Below are 22,918 nucleotides of genomic sequence, written 5' to 3' on the forward strand. Positions count from 1 at the left end.
AAATTCTTGTAAAAAGACCAGACTTAATGGTCTGACTGAGACTAGAGGGGTCTTGGAGGTCATGGTCCCCAGACCCTTTGTTAGCTCAAGACTGGTACCATTCCCAAAGCCAACTCTTCAGACAGGGATTGGACAGGACTATTTATAAGATAGAAAATGATACTGGTGAGAAGTGAGCTTCTTGGCTCAAGTAGACACGTGAGACTATGTGGGCAACTCTTGTCTGGAGGCAAGATGGGAAGCCAGAGGTGGACAGGAGCTGGCTGAATGGACATGGGGAATATAGGGTGGAGAGGAGGAGTGTGCTGTCTCATTAGGGGAAGAGAAGCTAGGAGTACGTAGCAAGGTGTGTATAACTTTCTGTGAAAGAGACTGACTTGATTTGTAAACTTGCACTTAAATCACGATTAAAAAAAAAAAAACAACTAACCCAACCCCTAAGGATAACTATAACACTAACCCTAACCACATTATGCCTCAGTTTCTTTATCTATAAAACGAGTTTTGAGATGATTGATATATGTGAAGAGCTTAAAATGATGATACCTGCTCATTGAGCTCTATGTAACAGAGCTAGTATAACTGCTAAATTATTATCTCATTCTTTAATATACTCCTTGAGGTTGATACTGTTATTGCTCCCACATTACAGATGAGAAAACTGAGGCACAGCAATGCCATTTAAAAGGGTATCTTTAAGGATGAGATGATATCCTTCTAGTGTATGTGAGTGTTTTTTAAAAAAATCATGAGAATAATTTTTCTTTTATGAATTGATGGTGCCTATTTATAAAAAAAAAAATTTTTTTTTTTAATTTATAGATGGGAGCCTTGGTGGCGCAGTGGTTAAGCTCTTGGCTGGTAACCAAAACATCAGTAGTTCGAACCTGCCAGCCACCCTGCAGAAGAAAGATGTGGCACTCTGCTTCCATAAAGATTAAACAAACAAACAAAAAAACAGCCTTGGAAATCATGTGGGGCAGTTATACCCCGTCCTATAGGGTTGCTATGAGTTGGAATTGACTTGACGGCAACAGGTTTGGTTTTTGGTTTGGTAAATGATAAAAGGAGCCCTGGTGATGCGGTGGTTAAGCACTTGGCTGCTAACTGAAAGGTTGGTGCTTTGACCTACCAGTTGTTCTGCGGGAAAAAGATGTGGCAGCCTGTTTCCGTAAAGATTACAGCCTTAGAAGCCCTATGGGGCAGTTCTACTCTGTGCTGAAGAGTTGCTATGAGTCGGAATCAACTTGATGGCAACGGGTTTGGTTTGATTTTTGGTACATGGTAGGTTTAATTTTTCTTATAATTTCCACTGACCTTACTAATGAAAATAAAAGTAATGGCAACTCTAAATTCATCTCCAGAATTTTTTAACGGGAAATGTTACTGGTTTTCAAAACTGAACAGTCTGGGAAACACCGATCTAATGCAGATTCCTGCTTCCACCCTTGCCCTTTTGGTCTGTTCTCCAATCAGCAGCCAGAGGGCGCCTCTGAGACCCTTAGTCAGATCATGTCACTCCGCTGCTCAAAACCCTCCAATAGCTTCTTGTCACTTTTAGAACATTATCTAAAGCCCTTACAATGGCCCAATGTCCCCCTGCCCCCGCAAGCTGCCCTCACGCCCTCACTGACCACCACATTCTTCCTGCTTCCTCTGCTCTAGCCACACTGGCCTCTTGTTCCTGGAACAGGACCTGCCACCCACCAACCGTGGCCATGCCTCAGGGCCTTTGCTGTTACTCCCTCTTCTGGACCATACTTCAGATGCCCACCTGGTCCTCTCCCTCACCTCACCTCTGTCAGGTGTCTGGTTCAGATGTCAGAGGGGCTTCACCTGGTAATACCAAGTAAAATAAGAGCCCCTGTGACAGTTTCCCACTGACTGTGTCTCTCAGCATTTTATCTGACATTGTATTATCTATTCAGTTGTTTATGGCCTGCCTCTCCCACTGGAGGGTCTTGGGTGTCTTGTTCACTACTGAATCCCTAGCATGCATACTGTTGTAGCTCTTGGGTGTCACTGAGTTGATTCCGGCTCATAGTGATCCCATGTAACAGAGTAGAACTGCTCCATAGGGTTTTCTAGGCTGCCATCTTTTTGGGGCCAGATTACCAGGTTTTCCTCCCACAGAGTTACTGGTGGGTTTGAACCATCAACCTTTTGGTTAGCAGCTGAGCACTTACCTGTTTGTGCCACCAAGGCCTGGCAAAGGGTAGTACCTTATTTTATGCAAATAACGTGCACCTTCTATGTTCGTTTGCCAACCTTGCTCTCCTCCTGCAAGGTATTTTCATACGGGTTGCTATGCCAATTTTTTTTTTTACATGTCGCTATAAAAAAAATTAGCATAGCGCTTATGAAATACCTGAGGGGAACGGGGAGGGTGTCCCTGGCAACCAAACGTTCGAAGGTGCAAGTTATTTGCGTAAAATACAGTAGTACACAAAGCTGTTGAATGTGAGAATGAGCCCCTTTATATAAAGACAAGCACTGCTGGCTCAGAGAAGGAAGGGGCCTGACCGTGTGCTGGAGCTGAGTCTCGGACTCCCGACCCTACGTTGCGCTGACCTTTCCCTAGTTCCAAACCACTTGAATATAACTATGATTTATGCCCCCACCCCATCCTGAACGGCCTCTCTGGGGGTGGTAACAGAAGGCTGCTCCTGAAATTTTCACAGGGGCTGCCTTGCACCCACAAACAATGTGTTTTCAGTTGTGTGAGTTTTAACTTCGCCGTCTTGAAGCATGGTTTCCATTCTGCCGACGTGCCCTGGGGGCTTCTGGCACTGGGGATATTTTTGAAAAAAATTTAGAGAACAAAAACAAAAAACAAACTGGCTTCCCTGAGTAGCTCCAGCTGGTAATTAAGACCCTGCTCCGGGAGGTGCGACTTCAGGGCAGCGAAAAACAGCAGAGGGGGTGAGATTCTGAAGACATCTGCTTGAAATATACACATCCTACAAATGCCTGGCTCTGAGCCTGGGTTCAACCCAGATCGACAGAGTGCCTCCTATGCGTCTGGTATGTTTACTGCGTATTAGCTTCCACCTCATATCTGCTGCCCATGTGGCATTTCCCAGGGGCGGGGGGCCTCAAACACCTCCAAACCAGTACACCCCAGAGAGAAAGATCGTGTCCCTCATTGCATGCCTGCTTGTCTTAGCTTCTTAGTGCTGCTGAAACAGAAATACCACAAGTGGGTGGCTCTAAAGGACAGAAAGTTACTTCCTGACAGTGCAGGAGGCTAGAAGTCCGAATTCAGGGCATCAGCTCTAGGGGAAGGTTCTCTCTCTGTTGGCTGGGGCGGGCAGGGGTGGAAGAAGTCCTTGTCTCCGCTTCTCTGGCCCTAGCATCCTCCATTCCTTGGTGTTCTCTGTGGCATCTTTCTCCCACTTGTGCTTTCTTGCTCCTGTACCTAATCCGCTCTTTTCATATCTCAAAAGTGATTAGGTTTAGGATACACCTTACACCGATATAGCCTCATTAACCTAACAAAGAAAACTCTATTTCCAAATGGGATTGCATTCACAGGCATAGGGGTTAGGACTCCAAGACAGGTTTTCGGGGGACACAGTTTAATCCACAATACTGCTCCTCCCCTAGATGGTACCACATTCTGGTCAGGCCAAACCTCGTGGTCATCCTGGACTCCCCTCTTTCCCTCACCCCGAACATCCAGTCCACCAGCAAGTCCTTTACCTCCATCCCAATTCCCACACCTTCTTGCCACCTGCATCCAACCCACTTTTCTTCTCTTGCTTGGACAGTTGCAGTAATCTCTTCTCCACTCTCCCTGCTTCCACCTGTCCCCTCCGACTGCCCAGTCTCCACGCAGTAGCCAGGTCTTTATAAAACATAACCAGATCATGTAGCTTTTCCTGTTAAACGCGCCCTCATCGCACGCCTGTCTATGCATGTAGAATCAACTCTGGTTTCTAGACCAGCGTCTGGCCCCTGTCTGCCTCTCCAGGCTCACGTCTTCTGCCTGCCCTGGTCTTTACTCATTCCCTCCAGCCACCCTGGCCTCCTCTCTGATCCTTGGTCACATTACACTTGTTCTCACTGCAGGGCCTTTGCACTTGCTGATCCCTCCTCCCTAGATCTCCACCTGGCAGGACCCTTGTCATTCAGGCCTCAGTTCAAATGTCACCTCCTCAAGAGGCCTTCCCTGGCCATCCTCGAGAATGCTGTTCCCTCCCTCCTCAACTGCCCCAATACCTGCTCTAGCTTCTGATTCCTTCTCACTAACACAAACTCTCATTTATGGATTTGTCTGGTTGTTTGCTGCCTGGACCCTGGGATTCAGGGTGAATTAAGCAGACCCGGTCCCTGCTCTCATGGAACTGACATGCTATGGGGAGACAGGAAAATCTAAATCTACCTTGGACTTTTCAACTTCAACACTTTCATTTTTTGCTAAAGCATCTTTGAGTTGAGATTTGATATTTGCAATCAACAGAGTCTTGACTACTATATTAAACGACAACAACAAAAAACCCAGCTGCCATTGACTCAAGTCAGACTCATAATGCCCCCACGTGTATCAGAGTAGAACTGTGGTCCACAGGGTTTTCAATGGCTGGTTTCCAGAAACAGATCACCAAGTCTTTTTTCTAAGGTGCCTCAGGTTGGACTCAAACAACCAGCCTTTCAGTTAGCAGCCGAGTGTGCTAGCCATTTGTACCACCGAGGGACCCCGGGCTACTACATTAGACTCCGTAAACACTTGCTGAGTTCAACAGCCATGACTTTAACCAAAACAAACTCATGAGTTCTCTCTTTCTCTTTTCCCCAGGCCTTTAGAGGTCACTGAGATGAGTGCCTGCAGATGGCTTTTGGTTAAAGAGACAGACCTTGGCTTTGATGCTAGGGGTATTTTCCACCACTCCAAAGCTTTCTTCCTTCCTCAACAAGTTTCTACCTAGATCCTCTCTTTGAAACAGATGTTAGTCAGAGAACAACAATTACATTTCATAAATGAGAGGACTAAGGCCCAACTGCTTGCCTGGACTGGACAGAACACAAGATTGATTCTTTCAGCGAGGATTTCCCTTTCTGGAAATCAAAACCAGCAGATTAGAAAGAAAAACCTGTCATCCTTTCCTGATGGTACATATTACCAATGCCTTGGACTAGGCAGGACAGAATTAGGATTCATAGTATTTATATTTCTCCTTCACAGTTTAGTCCCTGGAATTTTTCTAGATTTTAGAAAAAAAAATTCCCTGTTAGTAGAAACAGTTTTGCTTTCACATAGAGTTCTATTTTAGGATGCCTTTGTTTTTCAATCTGTTATCAACTCGGTAAGGGAAATATCATTTACAACTCCAGAAGATCCCCACTCGAATGCTCTTATCAGCCTGAAAGTCTTCACCTTGGAGAAAGCTGCTCGCTCTTTCATAAGAAGCATCTCATCATCTTTCCCTCCTGGCTTTGGCTACCAGGAGTCCCTGGGTGGTGCAAATGATTAATCTGCTCGGCTGCTAACCCAAACGTTGTAGGTCCCAGTCCACTCAAAGCAGCTTAGGAAGAAAGGCCTGGCGACCTACGTCCAGAAAACAAATCAGCCTTTTCAAACCCTACGGAGCACAGTCCTCTCTGACGTACGTAGGGCTGCCATGAGTTGGAATTGCCTGGATGTCAACTGGTTTTTACTGACTTCTGGCTACCAGGAAGCATAAACATTGACTCTGGACTTGACTGCAGTAGTTGTTAGCCTGAGCGCAGGTTTTTTGGTGTAACTCTTTATTCATTACACAGTTTTTTTTATTTGTTTACCTTTGCTGTGAGAGTCCTATTTTATCTACGCTTTCCATTCGAAATCTTTCCCAAACCTTTCCAACAGAGGCTGGCGATAAACAATTGAATTAAATTTATTTCCAAAGCTGCTCTTCCCCTATTCCTACCTCCCTTGTAGCTTGCTTAGGGGCAGAGGCACAGATACTTTCAATAAGCACAGCCCCTCTGCTTGGCTCTTGCTCTCTCTCTTTGTAAGATGTGCTTTCAGGGAAATGTAAATTGTTTTTAAAAGCTTCCATCCCTGCCCACTGCTAATTATTCCTGACCCAGGAGGATCTGCACTAATTTACCTTAATAAACTTATTAAATAGCAAATTTCGGGAGGAAGAAACTACAGAGCCCTTATTGGATTAGCAGTCAAATCGCCAGTGGACATCCCCACTACAGCAGAGAGAAAAGCCCATTAGTTGCGAGGAAGCCGGGGAGACAAGCCGACCAAGTGTGTTTCCAATAAGTCGTCTCTGGCCACAGTTTCAGGCCTTCTTGGGGGTTGCCAGCAAAAGTTTCAAGCCACCAAAAGGAAAAAAAAAAAGGGGGGGGTAGAAGAAAAGGCAGGATCTTTTTCCCCCAAACCAGCTGCAGGTGATTAAGCACTGAAAACACAAAATGAAGCGAGCGATTCCAAACCTCCAGGTCATTAAAGAACAGATGGGTATCCGCCAGGTTGAAGATCATTTCTTCCATCATCAGGCCGATGCGCACGGATGTCGTAGTGTCCTGTCAGAAAGAAAGGGAACAATAGACTCAAGTGGGAGCTTCCGCCAGCTCAGCCTCGGTGGCCTCCCGCCCCACCTCTCAAGGACAGGTGTGGTCTGTCTTTCCGCGTGGCTCAGGCTGGCCTACGCTCTGTCTTGGTGTGGGATCTGGGTGATAAAGCTGTCCAGCTTCCGCAACGCCACGTCTAGTTTTTCACCTTTTATATTTACCCTTGTCGGTCTTTAAATCTGCCCTTAACTGCCCCTGGAATTCCAGCTGTGTTCGGTGTTGCAATCAATGACCAGAAATGGCCGCAATAAAGGAAGGCCCCTTGGAAAATCTGTTTCCAGGGGCTCCCTCCAACCCTTTTTGACTTCAGAGAGGACTGAAGGATTTTGGGCAAAACAGTACAAACTGTGTATAAATTACTGGGAGATCTGGTGTATTGGTTCTCTACAGTGATCTCTCTCTGTCTGTCAGTGCTGCCTTATGGCTGTTGTTAGCTGCCAAGGAGTCAGCCTCCAACTCACGGCAGCCCCATGCACATCAGGATCAGACCGTTGTGATCCACAGGGTTTTCACTGGCTGATTTTTTGGGAAGTAGATCGCCAGGCCTTTCTTCCTAGTCTTAGTCTGTAGACTCTGCAGAAACCTGTTCAGCATCATATCGATATGTAAGTCACTGCTGGCAGAGGGGCAGTGTCTGCATGAGCTGCATTGGCCAGAAACTGAACCTAGGTCTCACACACAGAAGGCGAGAGAGAATTCTACCACTGACCCACTGATGCTCCTTACATGCTATCTGACTCCACCTGATATTAAAAAATCACTTATCTAACAATAGAGGATTAGTTACCCACACAAACACACAAACAAAAATCCTCTCTGGTACATTTATCCCATGGAAAACTGGGCTGCCATTGCAAAAATTAAGTCACGCTAGATCTATTGACATGAAACTATCATCAAGAAAGAGTATTAACAAAAGCAAGTTACATCGCACGTTAAACACAACTGTCCAATAAAAGGGTCCATGGACACACACACATACACACACCTACCTATGGTATTTTTACTCAAATAACGCACATGTTGTAAGTTTTTTGCCAACCGTGCCTTACCCCTCCCCACCACCCGGTATTTTTGTAAGGGTGCTATGCTAATTTTTTTACATGTTGCTATAAAAAAGAATTGTATAGCGTGCTTATGAGAAACATGGGTGGGGGGTAAGGTGCAGTTGGAAAAAAAAAGTATAACAAGAGCGTTATTTGTGTAAGAGAGTGTACACATGTAGTGTGGTAGCCTACATTGCCGTTCACCCATACTTTGGGTCATTCTTTAGGTGCCTCTCCCTGTAGGAGGATGACATATACCAGGAGTTGGCACACTACGGACCCCGGGCCAATCTGGCCCATTGCCGCGCTTTATGTAACTTGCTAGCTAAGAATGGTTTTTACATTTTCAAATGGTGTACGAAGTCAGAGGTGAGTAGTTGCAACAGAAGCCATATGCCCTGCAAAGCTTAAATATTTACTACCTGGTCATTTAATGAAAAAGCTTGCTGGTCCCTGATACATATACCCTTGCTCCTGAACTCAGGTATGACCACGTGATTTGCTTTGGCCAATGGAATATGAGCAGAAGTTATGTGTCTCTTATGGTCAGAAGCTTTAAGAGACAGAGTACAGTTTACCATGTTGTTTTTTCCAACTTCCCGAGACTGTAAATGTTCTGATAATAGCTATTTAGTCAGCCTGCATTCTGGGATAAAGATGACGTGGACTGGAATTGCAGCTGACTGTAATGAACCAAAAAAAAACCCCAAATCTGTTGCTGTGGAGTTGATTCTGATTCATAGCGACCTGTAGGACAGAGTAACACTGACCCACAGGGTTTCCAAGGCTGTAATTTTTACAGAAGCAGGTCTCCAGGTCTTTTCTCCCACGAGCTGCTGGTGGGTTTGAACTGTCAATCTTTCTGTTAGCAGTTGAGGTCTTAACCACTGTGGTACGGGGGTTCCTTATTGGACATGCGCCACAAATGAGAAATAAGTCTTTCTTGTTATATGTCCCCAAGATTTTTTCCCTATATTTTATTGTTTTTGGTGAGGGTTTACAAAGCCAATTAGGTTCTTATTCAACAATTCTGACACAAGTTGTTCAGTGACATTGGTTATGTTCTTCACAATTCCCGAATATTCTTTTTATTTCCATTCTGGTTGTTCTGTTGACCCTTAAGATTTGGGGGATGTCTGTTATTATAGCACAACCCCGCCTATGCCAACTGATATGCATGGAAAATATGTAATACAATGATTCTCAACCTTTGCTGCCCACTGTCATGCTCTGGGGAGCTTTTTAAATATCCTGATGCCCAGGCTGCACCCCAGACAACAAAGTCAGAATTGCTGAGGTGGAGTCCAGGCATCAGTATGTTTAAGCTCCTCAGGTGTTTCCAACATGCAGATGTTAAGAACCACTGGTCTAAAATATATATATAACACATTGTTAATAATACAAGGCTCCCTGGATGGTGTAAATGGTTTGTTCTCTGTTATTAACCGAAAGGTTGCCAGTTCGAATCCACCCAGTGCCACGGAAGAAAGGCCTGGTGATCTACTTCTGTAAGATTAACCCATTGTTGTCCGGTCAATTCCAATTTAATGGCAACAAGTTTGTTTTTTTTGGGTTTGGTTAATAATATTCTTGGCTAACACCTGTTAAGTGCTTTCTCAGTACCACATTACAAGTATTAATTTGTTTAATCCCCTCAGAGCTCTATGAGGTAAGTACTAGTATCTTCCCATTTTACAGATGAGGAAACTGAGACCCACAAAGATTAGGTAATGTGCCCAAGGTCACACAGTTGCAACTTGTTGGTATTTGAAGCCAGGTAATCTGGTTCTGAAGGAGTCTTCGTGCTTCAATGGTTAAGCACTCAGCTGCTGACCGAAAGGTGGGCTGTTGGAACGCACTCAGTGGCTCTGTGGGAGAAAGACCTGGCCATCTGCTTCTGTAGAGATTACAGCCTAGGAAACACTATGGGGGCAGTTCCACTCTGTCACATGAGGTCGCTCTGAGTCAGAATAGACTCGACAGTGCCTAACAAAGCAACATCAGCTGTAACAATCTTGTTTTAGTCGTCAGGATTCTGGACAGGTTTTGGCAGAGCTTCCAGACTACAATGGACTAGGAAGAAAGGCCTGGCAATCCACTTGCAAAAATTAGCCAGTGAAAACTTTACGGATCACAGTGATTCAAGCCACAACTGATCATGGGGATGGCACAGGACTAGGCAGCGTTTTGTTCTGTTCAGTTGTGCCCGGGGCCGCCGTGAATCGGGGGCCGGCTCAGTGGCAGCTAACCACTATGACGATCTGGTTCCAGGGCAGCACTGCTTCTAGGGTGAGTTTGGGTGGGCTGGGGTTGGGAGAGGAGAGGGGGGCCTTGTACGGTTCATGCCATGTACTTCTTTTCCTGTTAAACAATTTTCCACCAGGAGGCTGTATTACTTCTATTATAAAAATAAATAATTAACGACGTAAACCCTTCTTGACCCTCAAAAAAAGAAATAAAGAAAAAAAATGTAGCCGGTGATCTCAGCTTCACACACACAACTGTGAAGAATCAGGAACTAAGCCATAGGCGGAACACTTCATTAGAGCCCGAGAGCCAGAGCTTAGCACTCTGGTCCTGGCCAGAATTGTCAGGGCAAGAAGTACTCTGTGAAAAATGAAAAGAAATGAGGAAAACAAATTTCTCGGGGCCTAGGAAGGAAATCAGCGTGCGACCTGGGAAAAGGCTTTAGGGGGTGTTTGCACGCATTACTCACACCCAAACCATGTCACCTTTGTGTGACTGCACATTCCTTTCTGGTGTGACTATTTGTGCACCTAACCAAGGACCAGCCCTGGACTGTGCATGGAGCAAGACAGAGCTGCCATCCAAACACACTGGCAGAGAGGACTTATTCAGAAAAATGTCAGCTCCAGGGCCAGCACACAGAAAAGGAAAAGTAATTATTGTATGGTAAATGGTTTATCTGTGAAAACTATTTACATAGATATAAGAAGGCAAATATCTCTGGGCGGTATGAACAGTTAAGCGCTTGGCTGCTAACTGAAAGGTTAGTGACTCCAGCCCACTCAGAGGCACTTTGGAAGAAAGGCCTGGCGTTCTACTTCTGAAAAACGAGCCATTGAAAACCCTGTGGAGCAAAGTTCTACCGTGACACACACGGGGAGGGGGGGTCCCCGTAATTCAGAATCGACTTGACGGCAACTGGTTTAAGATGGCAAATGCTGTATAAAGCTGAAAGTATGATCTGTCCTGAATGGGAGGAGGTGAAGAGGAAGTTTAGATGTGAGATGGGGGGCAAAGGAGAAAAAAGAGAGCTAGCTAAATTCTTATCTTCTATTTTGGGAAGCCAGGGATCATGCCTAAAGCTAAAAAAAATCAAGATGTAGCAACTTAAAAGCATGTTACTTAGAAATTTGGAGGTCAACTACCAAAAGAATCAGCAGGAGTTGAAAGTCATTGCCTCTGGTCAGAAAGAAAGGGCGGGGAGGTCATTTGGGGACTGCTGTTTTTCATAGTACTTTCCTTTGTTGAATTATAAGAATTTTCAACTATGTGCATATAGCTCTTGGATTAAAAAAAAAAGAAATTAAAGATAAAAGGCAATATACTCAGTAATTCCACTTCTCACTGTCTGCCCTAGAGGGAAAAAAAAAAAAAAAAACTCATGCACGTGAATAAGGAGGTATGCCAAAGATGTTCACTGCAGAATTGTTTGTGAATAACAGAGAAAGATGAGAAACGGTGTAACTGTCCAGCCCACGAGACTAGAGAAATAAAATGTAGTATATTTATTCAATGTAAAACTAAATTGCAGTGGAAAGCTAAACCAGATCTCTAGGCATTAACATGGAGACATCAAAAAAAAATGTTGAGTGAAAAAAAATTGCTGAAAGTTATATAATGAGTATTATTGTCGCCGGGTACCATCAAGTTGATTTTCAACTCATATTGACCCCATGTGACACAGCAGAACCGCCCCATAGGGTTTTCTAGGCTATAATCTTTACAGGAGCATATCACCAGGTCTTCCTTCTGCAGGGTGGCTGGTGGGTTTGAACCGCCAAACTTTAGGTTAGCCGCTGAGTGCTTAACTGTTGTGCCTCCAAGGCTTGTTTAAGTATTATTATTACCATTAATTAAAAACTACATAGGATGTTTTACGGGCACTTATGCATTTGTAAATATCTGAAAGGTTATGCTCAGAGCCAGACCAGTCGTCACCTCTGAAGACAGACGGGAGGAAATAGGAATTAGAGGCAAGGGTCAAAGTGCACTTCAGCTTTATCAAGAATATTCTAAAAAATTTAAAGGAGAAGAGACTCAAGTATTCATCATATACTTAAAAAAAAAATTTTTTTTTTTTAAAGATACCCAAATGTTTCTGTGGAGAGCCTTTAGGATAGCCACATCCTCCTTAAGCATTCTGTTATTTCAGGGTTTCCTGAAATCGGCTTGCTTGTTGCCCATGAGATTGTTTTAAGCTGCATACATGGGGACCTCTTTCAATGAACTTGATAAAAACTAGCTGTGCAGAGGTGAGCAAACCTGGACTAGCCCCAGAAAAGTCCCTCCGTCCTAAGAGTTAAGTAATACAAACTGTGATCCGGGGCCAGACCACTTTACCCAAGCAGAAAATGTTTTTCCAGGGTTGCAAAGACTGAGAAACAAATAAAAAATACAATAAATTGGTGGAGACTCAGCGTGAATTAACATGAAATACATCCGGAGTGAGAACAACATGACAGTCTTTAGCTTCATTTCAGGCTGAGCGCTAGGCGCGTCCCCGATATACTCCATAAACACCCAGACCTGTTGCTGTTGAAGCGCCCGGACTCACGGAGACCACATGTGTGTCAGAGTAGAACTGTGCTCCACAGGGTCTCAATAGCTGAGGTATCTCTGGGTGGACTCCAACCTTCAACCTTTCAGTGAGCAGCCAAGTGTGTTAACGGTTTGCAGCTCCCAGGGATTCCCACCACTCTATTATGTTGGCTTCAATCACCCTGTGCTGCTTGGAAGGGGTGTACCTTCTGTCTAACCCAGCCTGTCTCTCAAACAAACCTGAAATATGGCAGCCTCCACATCCCGCTCTTCAGCCAATAAAAGGCCACTGACCCCTTTAAGTCCACTCTGATCCCTCTACCACCTAAGGTTGCAGAGGGGCTTAAAGGAGATAGCACGTGTGTAAACACCTGGCCCAGGGCCTGGTATGCAGCAGGCACTCCACAAGCCTTGGTTATTGTCAAAATCTCCAATCCACTTCCTTATACCCTCAAAGCAAGGAACCTGTTTCTGTAAACCCAGCAGGATCATCCGAAATCAGATGCTACAAAAAGCCCTTGAGATGCCACTCACATGAAAATCATTTTCTTAATCATTGCATACTCTTTGGATTAAAAAAGAAAAAAAAAAAAATCAGTGGTTAATCTCCTCAACAAGTAACTGCAAAAATGGATTGATTTAAAAAAAAAAAAAAAAATTATCAATTAAAACCAGAACACAAAACCAAGGAAATTTTTCCCCAAACAGGGTTCAATTTGTAACTCATCCTTCGAAGGACTCTCTGTGTGTGTGTGTGTGTGTGTGTGTGTGTGTTGGGGGGTGACGTGGGTTGGGGTGGATGGAATGCCATCTTTGTTTGTGGGTGGTTCCCTTCCAGGGAAGGTATAAATCAGACTAAGGCACCACACATTTTTTCAACATGCCCTAAATTAGTGCTGTGCAGATTTCTCGGGGTTCGGTTTTGACGATGGTGTGGTGGCCCGCGCACGTGTCCATTTAGGAAGCTGTGAGGTGGCTACATTCAAGGGAACCGCCCCTCTAGGCAGATGCTGTGGGCCTGGACGGCAGCTCTGTAACCTAATTATTACATTCTTGGTGAAGTTCTCTTAATTGGAGGAGGATGGCTGGAGCGTTCACTGTAGGCACGATCACTAAAACATGCCCCTCAAAGATTAGTGATCAATGATTTTGTGACATATGGTTGTATCTCTGGAATGGAAGAGAGGGAGAAAAGCATAGGAAAAAAAAAATCTTGCCTAAAACGAAATCAACCTGATATAAAACAAAGATGAGAAGAAACAGCTGCAAACATCCATTAATAATCGGAACCTGGAATGTATGAAGTATGAATCTAGGAAAACTGGAAATTGTCAAAAATGAAATGGAATGCATAAACATCGATATCCTAGGCATTAGTGAGCTGAAACGGACTGGTATTGGCCATTTTGAATCGGACAATCATACAGTCTACTATGCTGGGAATGACAACTTGAAGGGGAATGGTGGTGCATTCATCGTCAAAAAGAACGTTTCAAGATGTATCCTGAAGTATAACGCTGTCAGTGATAGGATAATATCCATACGCCTACAAGGAAGACCAGTTAATACGACTATTACTCCAATTTACGCACCAACCACTACAGCTAAAGATGAAGAAATAGAAGATTTTTTATCAGCTGCTGCAGTCTGAAATTGATCGAACATCCAATCAAGACACATTGATAATTACTGGCAATTGGAACGCGAAAGTTGGAAACAAAGAACAAGGATCAGTAGTTGGAAAATACAGCCTTGGTGATAGAAACAATGCCAGAGATGGAATGATAGAATTTTGCAAGACCAACGACTTATTCATTGCAAATACCTTCTTTCACCAACATAAACGGCGACTATATACATTTTTTTTTTTTTATATACATGGACCTTGCCAGATGGGACACACAGAAATCAAATCGACTATATCTGTGGAAAGAGACAATGGAAAAGCTCAATATCATCAGTCAAAAAAAGGCCAGGGGCCGACTGTGGAACAGACCATCAATTGCTCATATGAAAGTTCAAGCTGAAACTGAAGAAAATCAGAGCAAGTCCATGAGAGCCAAAATATGACCTTGAGTATATCCCACCTGAATTTAGAGACCATCTGAAGAGCAGATTTGACACATTGAACACTAGTGACCAAAGACCGGACGAGTTGTGGAATGACATCAAGGACATCATCCATGAAGAAAGCAAGAGGCCATTGAAAAGACAGGAAAGAAAGACCAAGGTGAATGTCAGAGGAGGCTCTGAAACTTACTCTTGAATGTCGAACAGCTAAAGCAAAAGGAAGAATTGATGAAGTAAAAGAACTGAACAGAAAATTTCAAAGGGCATCTCGAGAAGACAAAGTATTATAATGACATGTGCAAAGAGCTGGAGATGGAAAACCAAGAGGGAAGAACACACTCGGCGTTTCTCAAGCTGAAAGAATTGAAGAAAAAATTCAAGCCTCGAGTTGCGATAGTGAAGGATTCTATGGGGAAAATATTAAACGATGCAGGAAGCATCAAGAGAAGATGGACGGAATACACAGAGTCATTATGCCAAAAAGAATTACTTGATGTTCAACCATTTCAAGAGGTGGCATATGATCAGGAACTGATGGTACTGAAGGAAGAAGTCCAAGCTGCTTTGAAGGGATTGGTGAAAAATAAGGCTCCAGGAATTGATGGAATATCAATTGAGATGTTTCAACAAACAGATGTAGCGCTGGACGTGCTCAATTGTCTATGCCAAGAAATATGGAAGACAGCTTCCTGGCCAACTGACTGGAAGATATCCATATTTATCCCTATTCCAAAGAAAGGTAATCCAACCGAATGTGGGAATTGTAGAACAATATCATTAATACCACATGCAAGCAAGATTTTGCTGAAGATCATTCAAAAATGGCTGCAGCAGGTTATCGACAGGGAACTGCCAGAAATTTAGGCCGGTTTCAAAAGAGGACGTGGAACCAGGGATATCATTGCTGATGTCAGATGGATCCTGGCTGAAAGCAGAGAATACCAGAAGGATGTTTACCTGTGTTTTATTGACTATGCAAAGGCATTTGACTGTGTAGATCATAACAAACTATGGATAACGTTGTGAAGAATGTAAATTCCAGAACACTTAATTGTGCTCATGAGGAACCCTTACATAGATCAAGAGGTGGTTGTTTGGACAGAACAAGGGGATACTGATTGGTTTAAAGTCAGGAAAGGTGTGCGTCACGGTTGTATCCTTTCACCATACCTATTTAATCTGTATGCTGAGCAAATAATCCGAGAAGCTGGACTATATGAAGAAGAACAGGGCATCAGGATTGGAGGAAGACTCATTAACAACCTGCGTTATGCAGATGACACAACCTTGCCTGCTGAAAGTGAAGAGGACTTGAAGCACTTACTAATGAAGATCAAAGCCTTCAGTTTGGATTGCGCCTCAACATAAAGAAAACAAAAATCCTCACAACTGGACCAATAAGCAACATCAGGATAAACGGAGAAAAGACTGAAGTTGTGAAGGATTTCATTTTACTTGGATCCACAATCAACAGCCGTGGAAGCAGCAGTCAAGAAATCAAAAGACGCATTGCATTGGGTAAATCTGCTGCAAAGGGCCTCTTTAAAGTTTTGAAAAGCAAAGATGTCACCTTGAAGACTAAGGTGCACCAGACCCAAGCCATGGTATTTTCAGTTGCATCATATGCATGTGAAAGCTGGACAATGAATAAGGAAGACCGAAGAAGACTTGACGCCTTTGAATTGTGTTGGCGAAGGATATTGAATATAGCAGGGACTGCCAAAAGAACGAACAAATCTGTCTTAGAAGAAGTACAACCAGAATGCTCCTTAGAAGCAAGGATGGTGAGACTGCATCTTACATGCTTTGGACATGTTGTCAGGAGGGATCAGTCCCTGGAGAAGGACATCATGCTTGGCAGAGTACAGGGCCAGCGGAAAAGAGCAAGACCCTCGACGAGGTGGATTGACACAGTGGCTGCAACAATGAGCTCAAGCATAGCAACAATTGTAAGGATGGCTCAGGACCGGGCAGTGTTTCGTTCTGTTGTGCATAGGGTCGCTATGAGTCAGAACCGACTCGATGGCACCTAACAACATAAAGCGGCATGTGGATTCTTGGAGCCTTCGCATTTTGCCTGACAAAGTTATTCGGAACCAACTTAGCCAACAGCAGTTGTTTTCTATGTCAGCGTCTCCGCCATGCCAATTTTACTAGCTCGCCAACTTATGCTATATTAGATGTCTACTTCCCTAACTCATACAGATTACGAGGCAAACATTTTCATTTCACAAGGACTCCCAGTTTTTACAAAGGAGGTGGTTTTAATGAATTGGAACTCTATTTGTCCACTAGGAAAAAGCTCCCCGTCTGTGTTTTCCAAGTTTTTCTGTTTTGAGCATGAAGCGCTTTTGCAAAAGATGGTTCTAAAAGTTGTTCAGTTTAAAGGAAGTGAGATTCACACCCTGCTTATACAGCATCACAGTCCTTTGGGCAAAGCAAGGCACACCCCAATTTCATCCTGAAAACCACAGAAAATGGTTTAGCTTATGTTCCTGACCGGTTTACGCGACTGTGGTCTTGTGTTATTTCAACGTCTTAATAATGGCAGTAGTAGCAGTAATAATAATAATAGGCAATCTTTATTGAGTGCTTTGGAAATAGGGGTTAAGAGGGTGGGCTTTTAGCCAGACTGCCCGTGATCAATGCCAGCTCCACCTCTTACTAGCTGGATGACCTTGTGTGAGTTACTTAACCTCTGTGTGCCTCAGTTTCTCTTCTGTAAAATGGGGTTAATAATACTTCATAGGGTTGTTAGGAGGATAATGATTTTTTCAAAGTGCGAGGTTACAATCCTTTTAGTGAGAGTTTAGTTTAATGATCAGCATTAAAAAAAAAAAAAAAGAAAGAAATCAAGTAGAATCCAGGAGTCAGCAAACTATGGCCTACTGCTTGTTTTTGTAAAGCTTTATTGAAATACAGTATTTGTTTACTTTTTGTTTATGGCCATGTCATGGTTTGAATTGTGTCCCCCCAAAATATGTGTATCAATTAGGCTGGGCCACATTGCTCAGTATCGTGTGATTGTTCACCATTTTGTCATCTGATGTGATTTTCTTATGTATTGTAAATCCTATCACTATGATGTTAATGAGATGGATTATAAGACAAAGTAGAACTGCCCCATAGATTTTCCAAGGAGCGCCTGGTGGATTCCAACTGCTGACTTTTGGTTAGCAGCTGTAGTACTTAACCACTACACCACCAGGTTTTCCAATGAGATGGATTAGCAGCAGTTCTATTCATGAGATCTACAAGATTAGATAGTGTGTTAAGCCAATCTCTTTTGGTATATAAAAGAGAGAAGTGAGCAGAGAAACATGGGGACCTCATACCACCAAGAAAGCAGCACCGGGGAGCAGAGTGCGTTCTTTGGAGCAAAGGTTCCTGTGCTAAGATGCTTCAATTTTTTCTTCAGTTCTTTCAGCTTGAGAAATGCTGAACACGTCCTTCCCTTTTGGTTTTCTAACTTCATGTCTTTGCACATTTCATTATAATGTTTTACATTTAGTCTTCTTGAGGCACCCTTGGAAATCTGTTCACCTCTTTTACTTCATCATTTCTTCCATTGGCTTTAGCTACTCTGTGTTCAAGAACAAGTTTCAGAGTCTCTTCTGACATCCATTTTGGTCTTTTCTTTCTCTCTTGTCTTTCAAATGACCTTTTGCTTTCCTCATGTATGTCCTTGGTGTCATCCCACAACTCGTCTAGTCCTTAGTCATTAGTGTTCAATGCGTCAAATCTATTTACTTATGTTTTTTGATATGTCTGCCCCAAACAAACGGCAAGCTCTATGAGAGTTGTAACCTCGCCTGGTTTGTCCACTGCTAGGTCCCTGGTACCTGTAACATAGCCTGCTACACAACAGCTGTTCAGTATTTGTTAAGTGAATATACAAGTGTGTGTGAGCTTCATGAACACTACTACGTTTCATCCTCAAAATAGCTTTTCCCTCTTCTGCAGATAAATCAAGGCTCAGGGTGATTAAGTGACCTGCCAAGGTTACACTGCTAGTAAGTGGCAGAGCTAGGATTCAAAACGAGGACTGTCTGACTCAAGAACTCAAAATCTTAACGATTTTACTCATTGAGTATGTTTCTGCAGGAACTAATAACATAAAATAAAATACTTTCTTACAGAAAAGAAGCTTAAAGCATATTACAATCAGACTTTTTTTTTTTTGCAAATGCCCAATTTAAAACTGTTGATGTTGTTGTGTGCTGTTGAGTCAATTCTGACTCATAGTGACCCCTATATAGCAGAGTAGAACTACCCCATAGGGCTTCCTAGGCTGTACTTTGCGTGGGAGCAGATTGCCAGGTCTTTTCTTCTCCGGAGCTGCTGAACCAACCTTTTAGTTAGCAGCTGTGGGCTTAACCGTTGTGCCACCAGGGCTCCTTAAAACTGTTGCTGCCAACTCTTTTTCTATTGTGCTAAAAAGATATATGACACCTGAAAAATGTTCAATTGGTGAATGTTGTGTTACACAGCTTTTTACAACAATAAAAAAAATAGACAACACAATGTTTGCCAAGTCAACATTTTTAACATGTACAATTCAGTGACACTGAGGACATAAATTATGTTGTGCAACTGTCGATGTCAACTCGTAATGAAATAATGGTTTATCTCATTAAATTCCATTTCCAAAGGTGGGCGAACTGACAGGCAAGCTTCATTTAAACATCAGCTTTGATTCTTTTCTCGGGTCTCAGGCTGGCTTTCTTCCTAATAACTGCTATGCGTCAGAAGGCACAAAAGGGGGCCTCGGGGTGGGCAAGGTTCTCTTATTGCTTCTAAGCGTTTGTGCCTTTAATTTCCTGGACTTGATATGGAAAAGCAAAGTTAAGCGGTGAACCCCTCCCCTCCCAGCTGCCCCAGAGACCACTCTGTGAAACCCTGGACGGCTCTGCAGCAACCAGACACCTCGGCCGGGTTGCAAATCAGCTCATTTTAGTCGGCGCCGGAGGACTCAGAACCCTTTCTTTGTTCCCTGGCCTTTCCTCCACTTATTCGTGGTCCATAACTTTCTAGAATGGTGTCACGGCAGTCAGAAAGAGGCGTGTTGTCAACCTGAAGAATGTAATCAGTGACACTGAATTCTACACGTAGGAATTGTTGAATTGGTGTACGTTCTGTGTATCCTCCACAACAGAAACAAAAATAAATTATTAAAAAAAGAAGAGACGTGGTGTTTGTGGGAAGGCTCCCTTTGGTAAGCAACCTTAGGGCATCTTTAGGGCCATTACTGTTATCAAAATGCAATGTTACCAGAAGTAATTTTCAGGAAAAAAAAAATCTGAACAACATCTTGGTTTCACAGCAATCAGAGGTCAGGCTGCTACCAGGTGCTATTTCCCTCTTATCACAGGTTTCGTGGGTGAAATGCTGCCAACTGTCCTCAGAGACGAGGAATGGAAAGTCCACAGCCTTTACTTCAAGATGCTTGAGTTCTGATGGCCTAAGACAGAGCAGGAAGAAAGGCCTGGTGACCTACTTCTGAATATCAGCAATGAAAACCCAGAGGTTCACAAGGCTCCACTCATAACTGAGTCACGGAGATGGCACAGGACCAGGCAGCATTTCGTGTCACTGTGCTTGGGGTCACCAGGAGTTAGGGGCTGACTCGACAGCAGCTAACAGGAACAATAAGCTTTAGACTCAGTCCAATCCCAGGATGAGCCTTCCTGGGCTGCTTGCTCAGGAGTCCCTGGGTGATACAAATGGTTAAGTGTTCAACTACTAATCGCAGAGGTTGTTGGTTTGAACTCACCCAGAGGCTCCTTGGAAGAAAGGCCTGGAGATCTGCTTCCAAAAGGTCACAACCTTGAAAACCCTATGGAGCGCAGTTCTACTCTGCAACACGCAGGGTCGTCACGAGTCCAATTTGAGGGCATCAGGTTCTTTTTTTACTGTTTGCTTAACTTTGTATCTCAGAGCGCTCCCAGGGGAGGAAAGTGTTGTTGGATCCAAAGAGGTGTCTGGAGATCTCTTTTGGACACCTCTCTCAGCATGAAGTGCTTGGATGATGAGATTAATTAATCCAGCTTTGTGTTCCTCATGATATATTTTCTTAAGGAAACCTGTATAATATGGAGAGGTGGCTGTTTGGGAATTTGGGAAGACCTCTTCAAATAGTCTTGCTTTAGCAATTTCACAAGGAGCCCTGACGGTGCACAGGGTTAAGCACTTGGCTGCTAACCGAAAGGTTTGAACCTACCTAGCAGCTCCGCAAGAGAAAGACCTGGCGATCTGATTCTGTAAAGATTACAGCCTAGAAAACCCTATGGGGCAGTTCTGCTGTGTCACATGGACTCACTGTGAGTCGAAAATTGACTGGACGGCTCCCAACAAAAGCAGCAATTTCATCAGTAACTCATATTTAGATGAGGAACGCTAGCCCTTTTGATGTGTTTCTGGGAAACACCTGGTGACATGGTTAACACCCAAATTCACTATATATATTTCTTCTTTTTTTTTTTTTTAAAGAAATAAAAATTGGCCCAAGTGTGTGTGTGTGGGGGTGGATGGCTGCACTAACATTACTTTTGCATGTTTACAAAAGGGCTCGAAAAAACTATACTTTTGAACATTCTAAATCAGGGGTTCTCCACGTAGGCACTATTAATATTTGGGGCTGGATACATCAGGGTTGTATCCTTTCACCATGCCTATTCAATCTATATGCTGAGCAAATAATCTGAGAAGCTGGACTCTAAAAAGAACGGGCATCAGGATTGGAGGGAGACTCATTAACAACCTGCGTTATGCAGATGACACAACCTTGCTTGCTGAAAGTGAAGAGGACTTGAAGCACTTAATGAAGATCGAAGACCACGGCCTTCAGTATGGATTATACACCTCAACATAAAGAAAACAAAAATCCTCACAACTGGACCAATAAGCAACATCATGATAAATGGAGAAAAGATTGAAGTTGTCAAGGATTTCGTTTTACTTCAATCCACAATCAACACCCATGGAAGCAGCAGTCAAGAAATGAAAAGATGCCTTGCATTGGGCAGATTTGCTGCAAAGGACCTCTTTAAAGTGTTGAAAAGCAAAGATGTCACCTTGAAGACAAAGGTGCACCTGACCCAAGCCATGGTGTTTTCAATCGCCTCATACGCATGTGAAAGCTGGACGATGAATAAGGAAGACTGAAGAAAAATTGGTGCCTTTGAATTGTGGACTCGCAAAAGAACAAAGAAATCTGTCTTGGAAGAAGTATAACCAGAATGTTCCTTAGATGCAAGGGTGGCAAGACTATGTCTCACATACTTTGGACATGTTATCAGGAAGGATCAGTCCCTGGAGAAGGACATCATGCTTGGTAAAGTAGAGGGTCAGCGAAAAAGAGGAAGACTCTCAGTGAGATGGATTGACACAGTGGCTGCAACAATGGGCTCAAGCATAACAATGTTGTACACAAGGTAGCTATGAGTCGGAACTGACTTGATGGGACCTAACAACAATTCTTTGTTGTAGGGACTGTCCTACACATTATAGGATGTTTAGCAGCATCCCTGACTTCTACCCACTAGATGCCAGTAGCACCCACCTCCCCTCAGTATGAAAACTCCAAATGTCTCCAGGTATTGCTAATGTCCCCTGGGAAGCAAAACCACCCCCAGTTGAGGATCATTGTTGGAAATAATTTAAAAATAATCAAAAGTGTTGGTCCTCAGTGTTGTAACTATAGAGTGGGCAACCTTATTAATGAAACGAGCTTTCTAACTAGGTGATGAATTAAATATTCCTAAACCTCCCAACCAGTTGAGTGGGAGTGTGACCCTTTCCTGTTTCAAAGGGCATATGACCCAGTGGTTAAGAACCCACACTGGAGCCAGCTTAAACAAAACAGTCGCCATCGACTCCATGTGTGTCAGAGTAGAATTGTGCTCCACAGGGTTTTCAATGGCATATTTTTCAGAAGTATATCATTAGGTGTCTCTGGGTGTACTAGAACCTCCAACCATTTGGTTAGCAGCCAAGCAAGTTACCCGTTTGTACCACCTAGGAACTCTGGAGCTAGACTACCTGGCTGCAAACCCAGGCTCTGCTACTTACTTCTAGAAGACGTGTGACATGGGGCAAGTTTTGTAACGTCTCTGTGCCTGTTTCCTCATCTGTACCATGTGGATAACCACTGTCCCTGCCTCCTAGAAGAGGGTGAGTGTGAAAAAACCAAAGCAAACCCCTTGCCATCGAGTCAATTCCGACTCACAGTGACCCTATAGGACAGAGTAGAACTGCCCCATAGGGTTTCCAAGGCTGTAAATCTTTACTGCCACATCCTTCTCCTGTGGGGCGGCTCTTGGGTTCAAACTACCGACTTTGCGGTTAGCAGCTGAGCACTTACGAGAGCACTTTAGATCAGTGACTGACTCCTAACAAGCACTCAACTGTTGCTGTTGTTGGTGCGATAGAGTTGATTTCAGCTCAAGCAA

General features: G+C 43.6%; 1 protein-coding gene across 6 annotated transcripts in view; it reads right to left on the reverse strand.

Moving 5' to 3' along the window:
• EYA2 (EYA transcriptional coactivator and phosphatase 2) overlaps nucleotides 1-22,918 on the reverse strand; it is a 290,014-nt gene that overhangs the window by 44,496 nt on the left and 222,600 nt on the right. For all 6 annotated transcript variants that reach the window (XM_049869949.1, XM_049869950.1, XM_049869947.1 and 3 more), the window contains one exon: nucleotides 6,430-6,519. In XM_049869949.1, the coding sequence (XP_049725906.1) occupies nucleotides 6,430-6,519 (90 nt within the window). The remainder of the gene's footprint in view (nucleotides 1-6,429; nucleotides 6,520-22,918) is intronic.

This window comes from Elephas maximus, chromosome 25 (genome assembly GCF_024166365.1).
Source record: "Elephas maximus indicus isolate mEleMax1 chromosome 25, mEleMax1 primary haplotype, whole genome shotgun sequence".
Taxonomy (NCBI): domain Eukaryota; kingdom Metazoa; phylum Chordata; class Mammalia; order Proboscidea; family Elephantidae; genus Elephas; species Elephas maximus.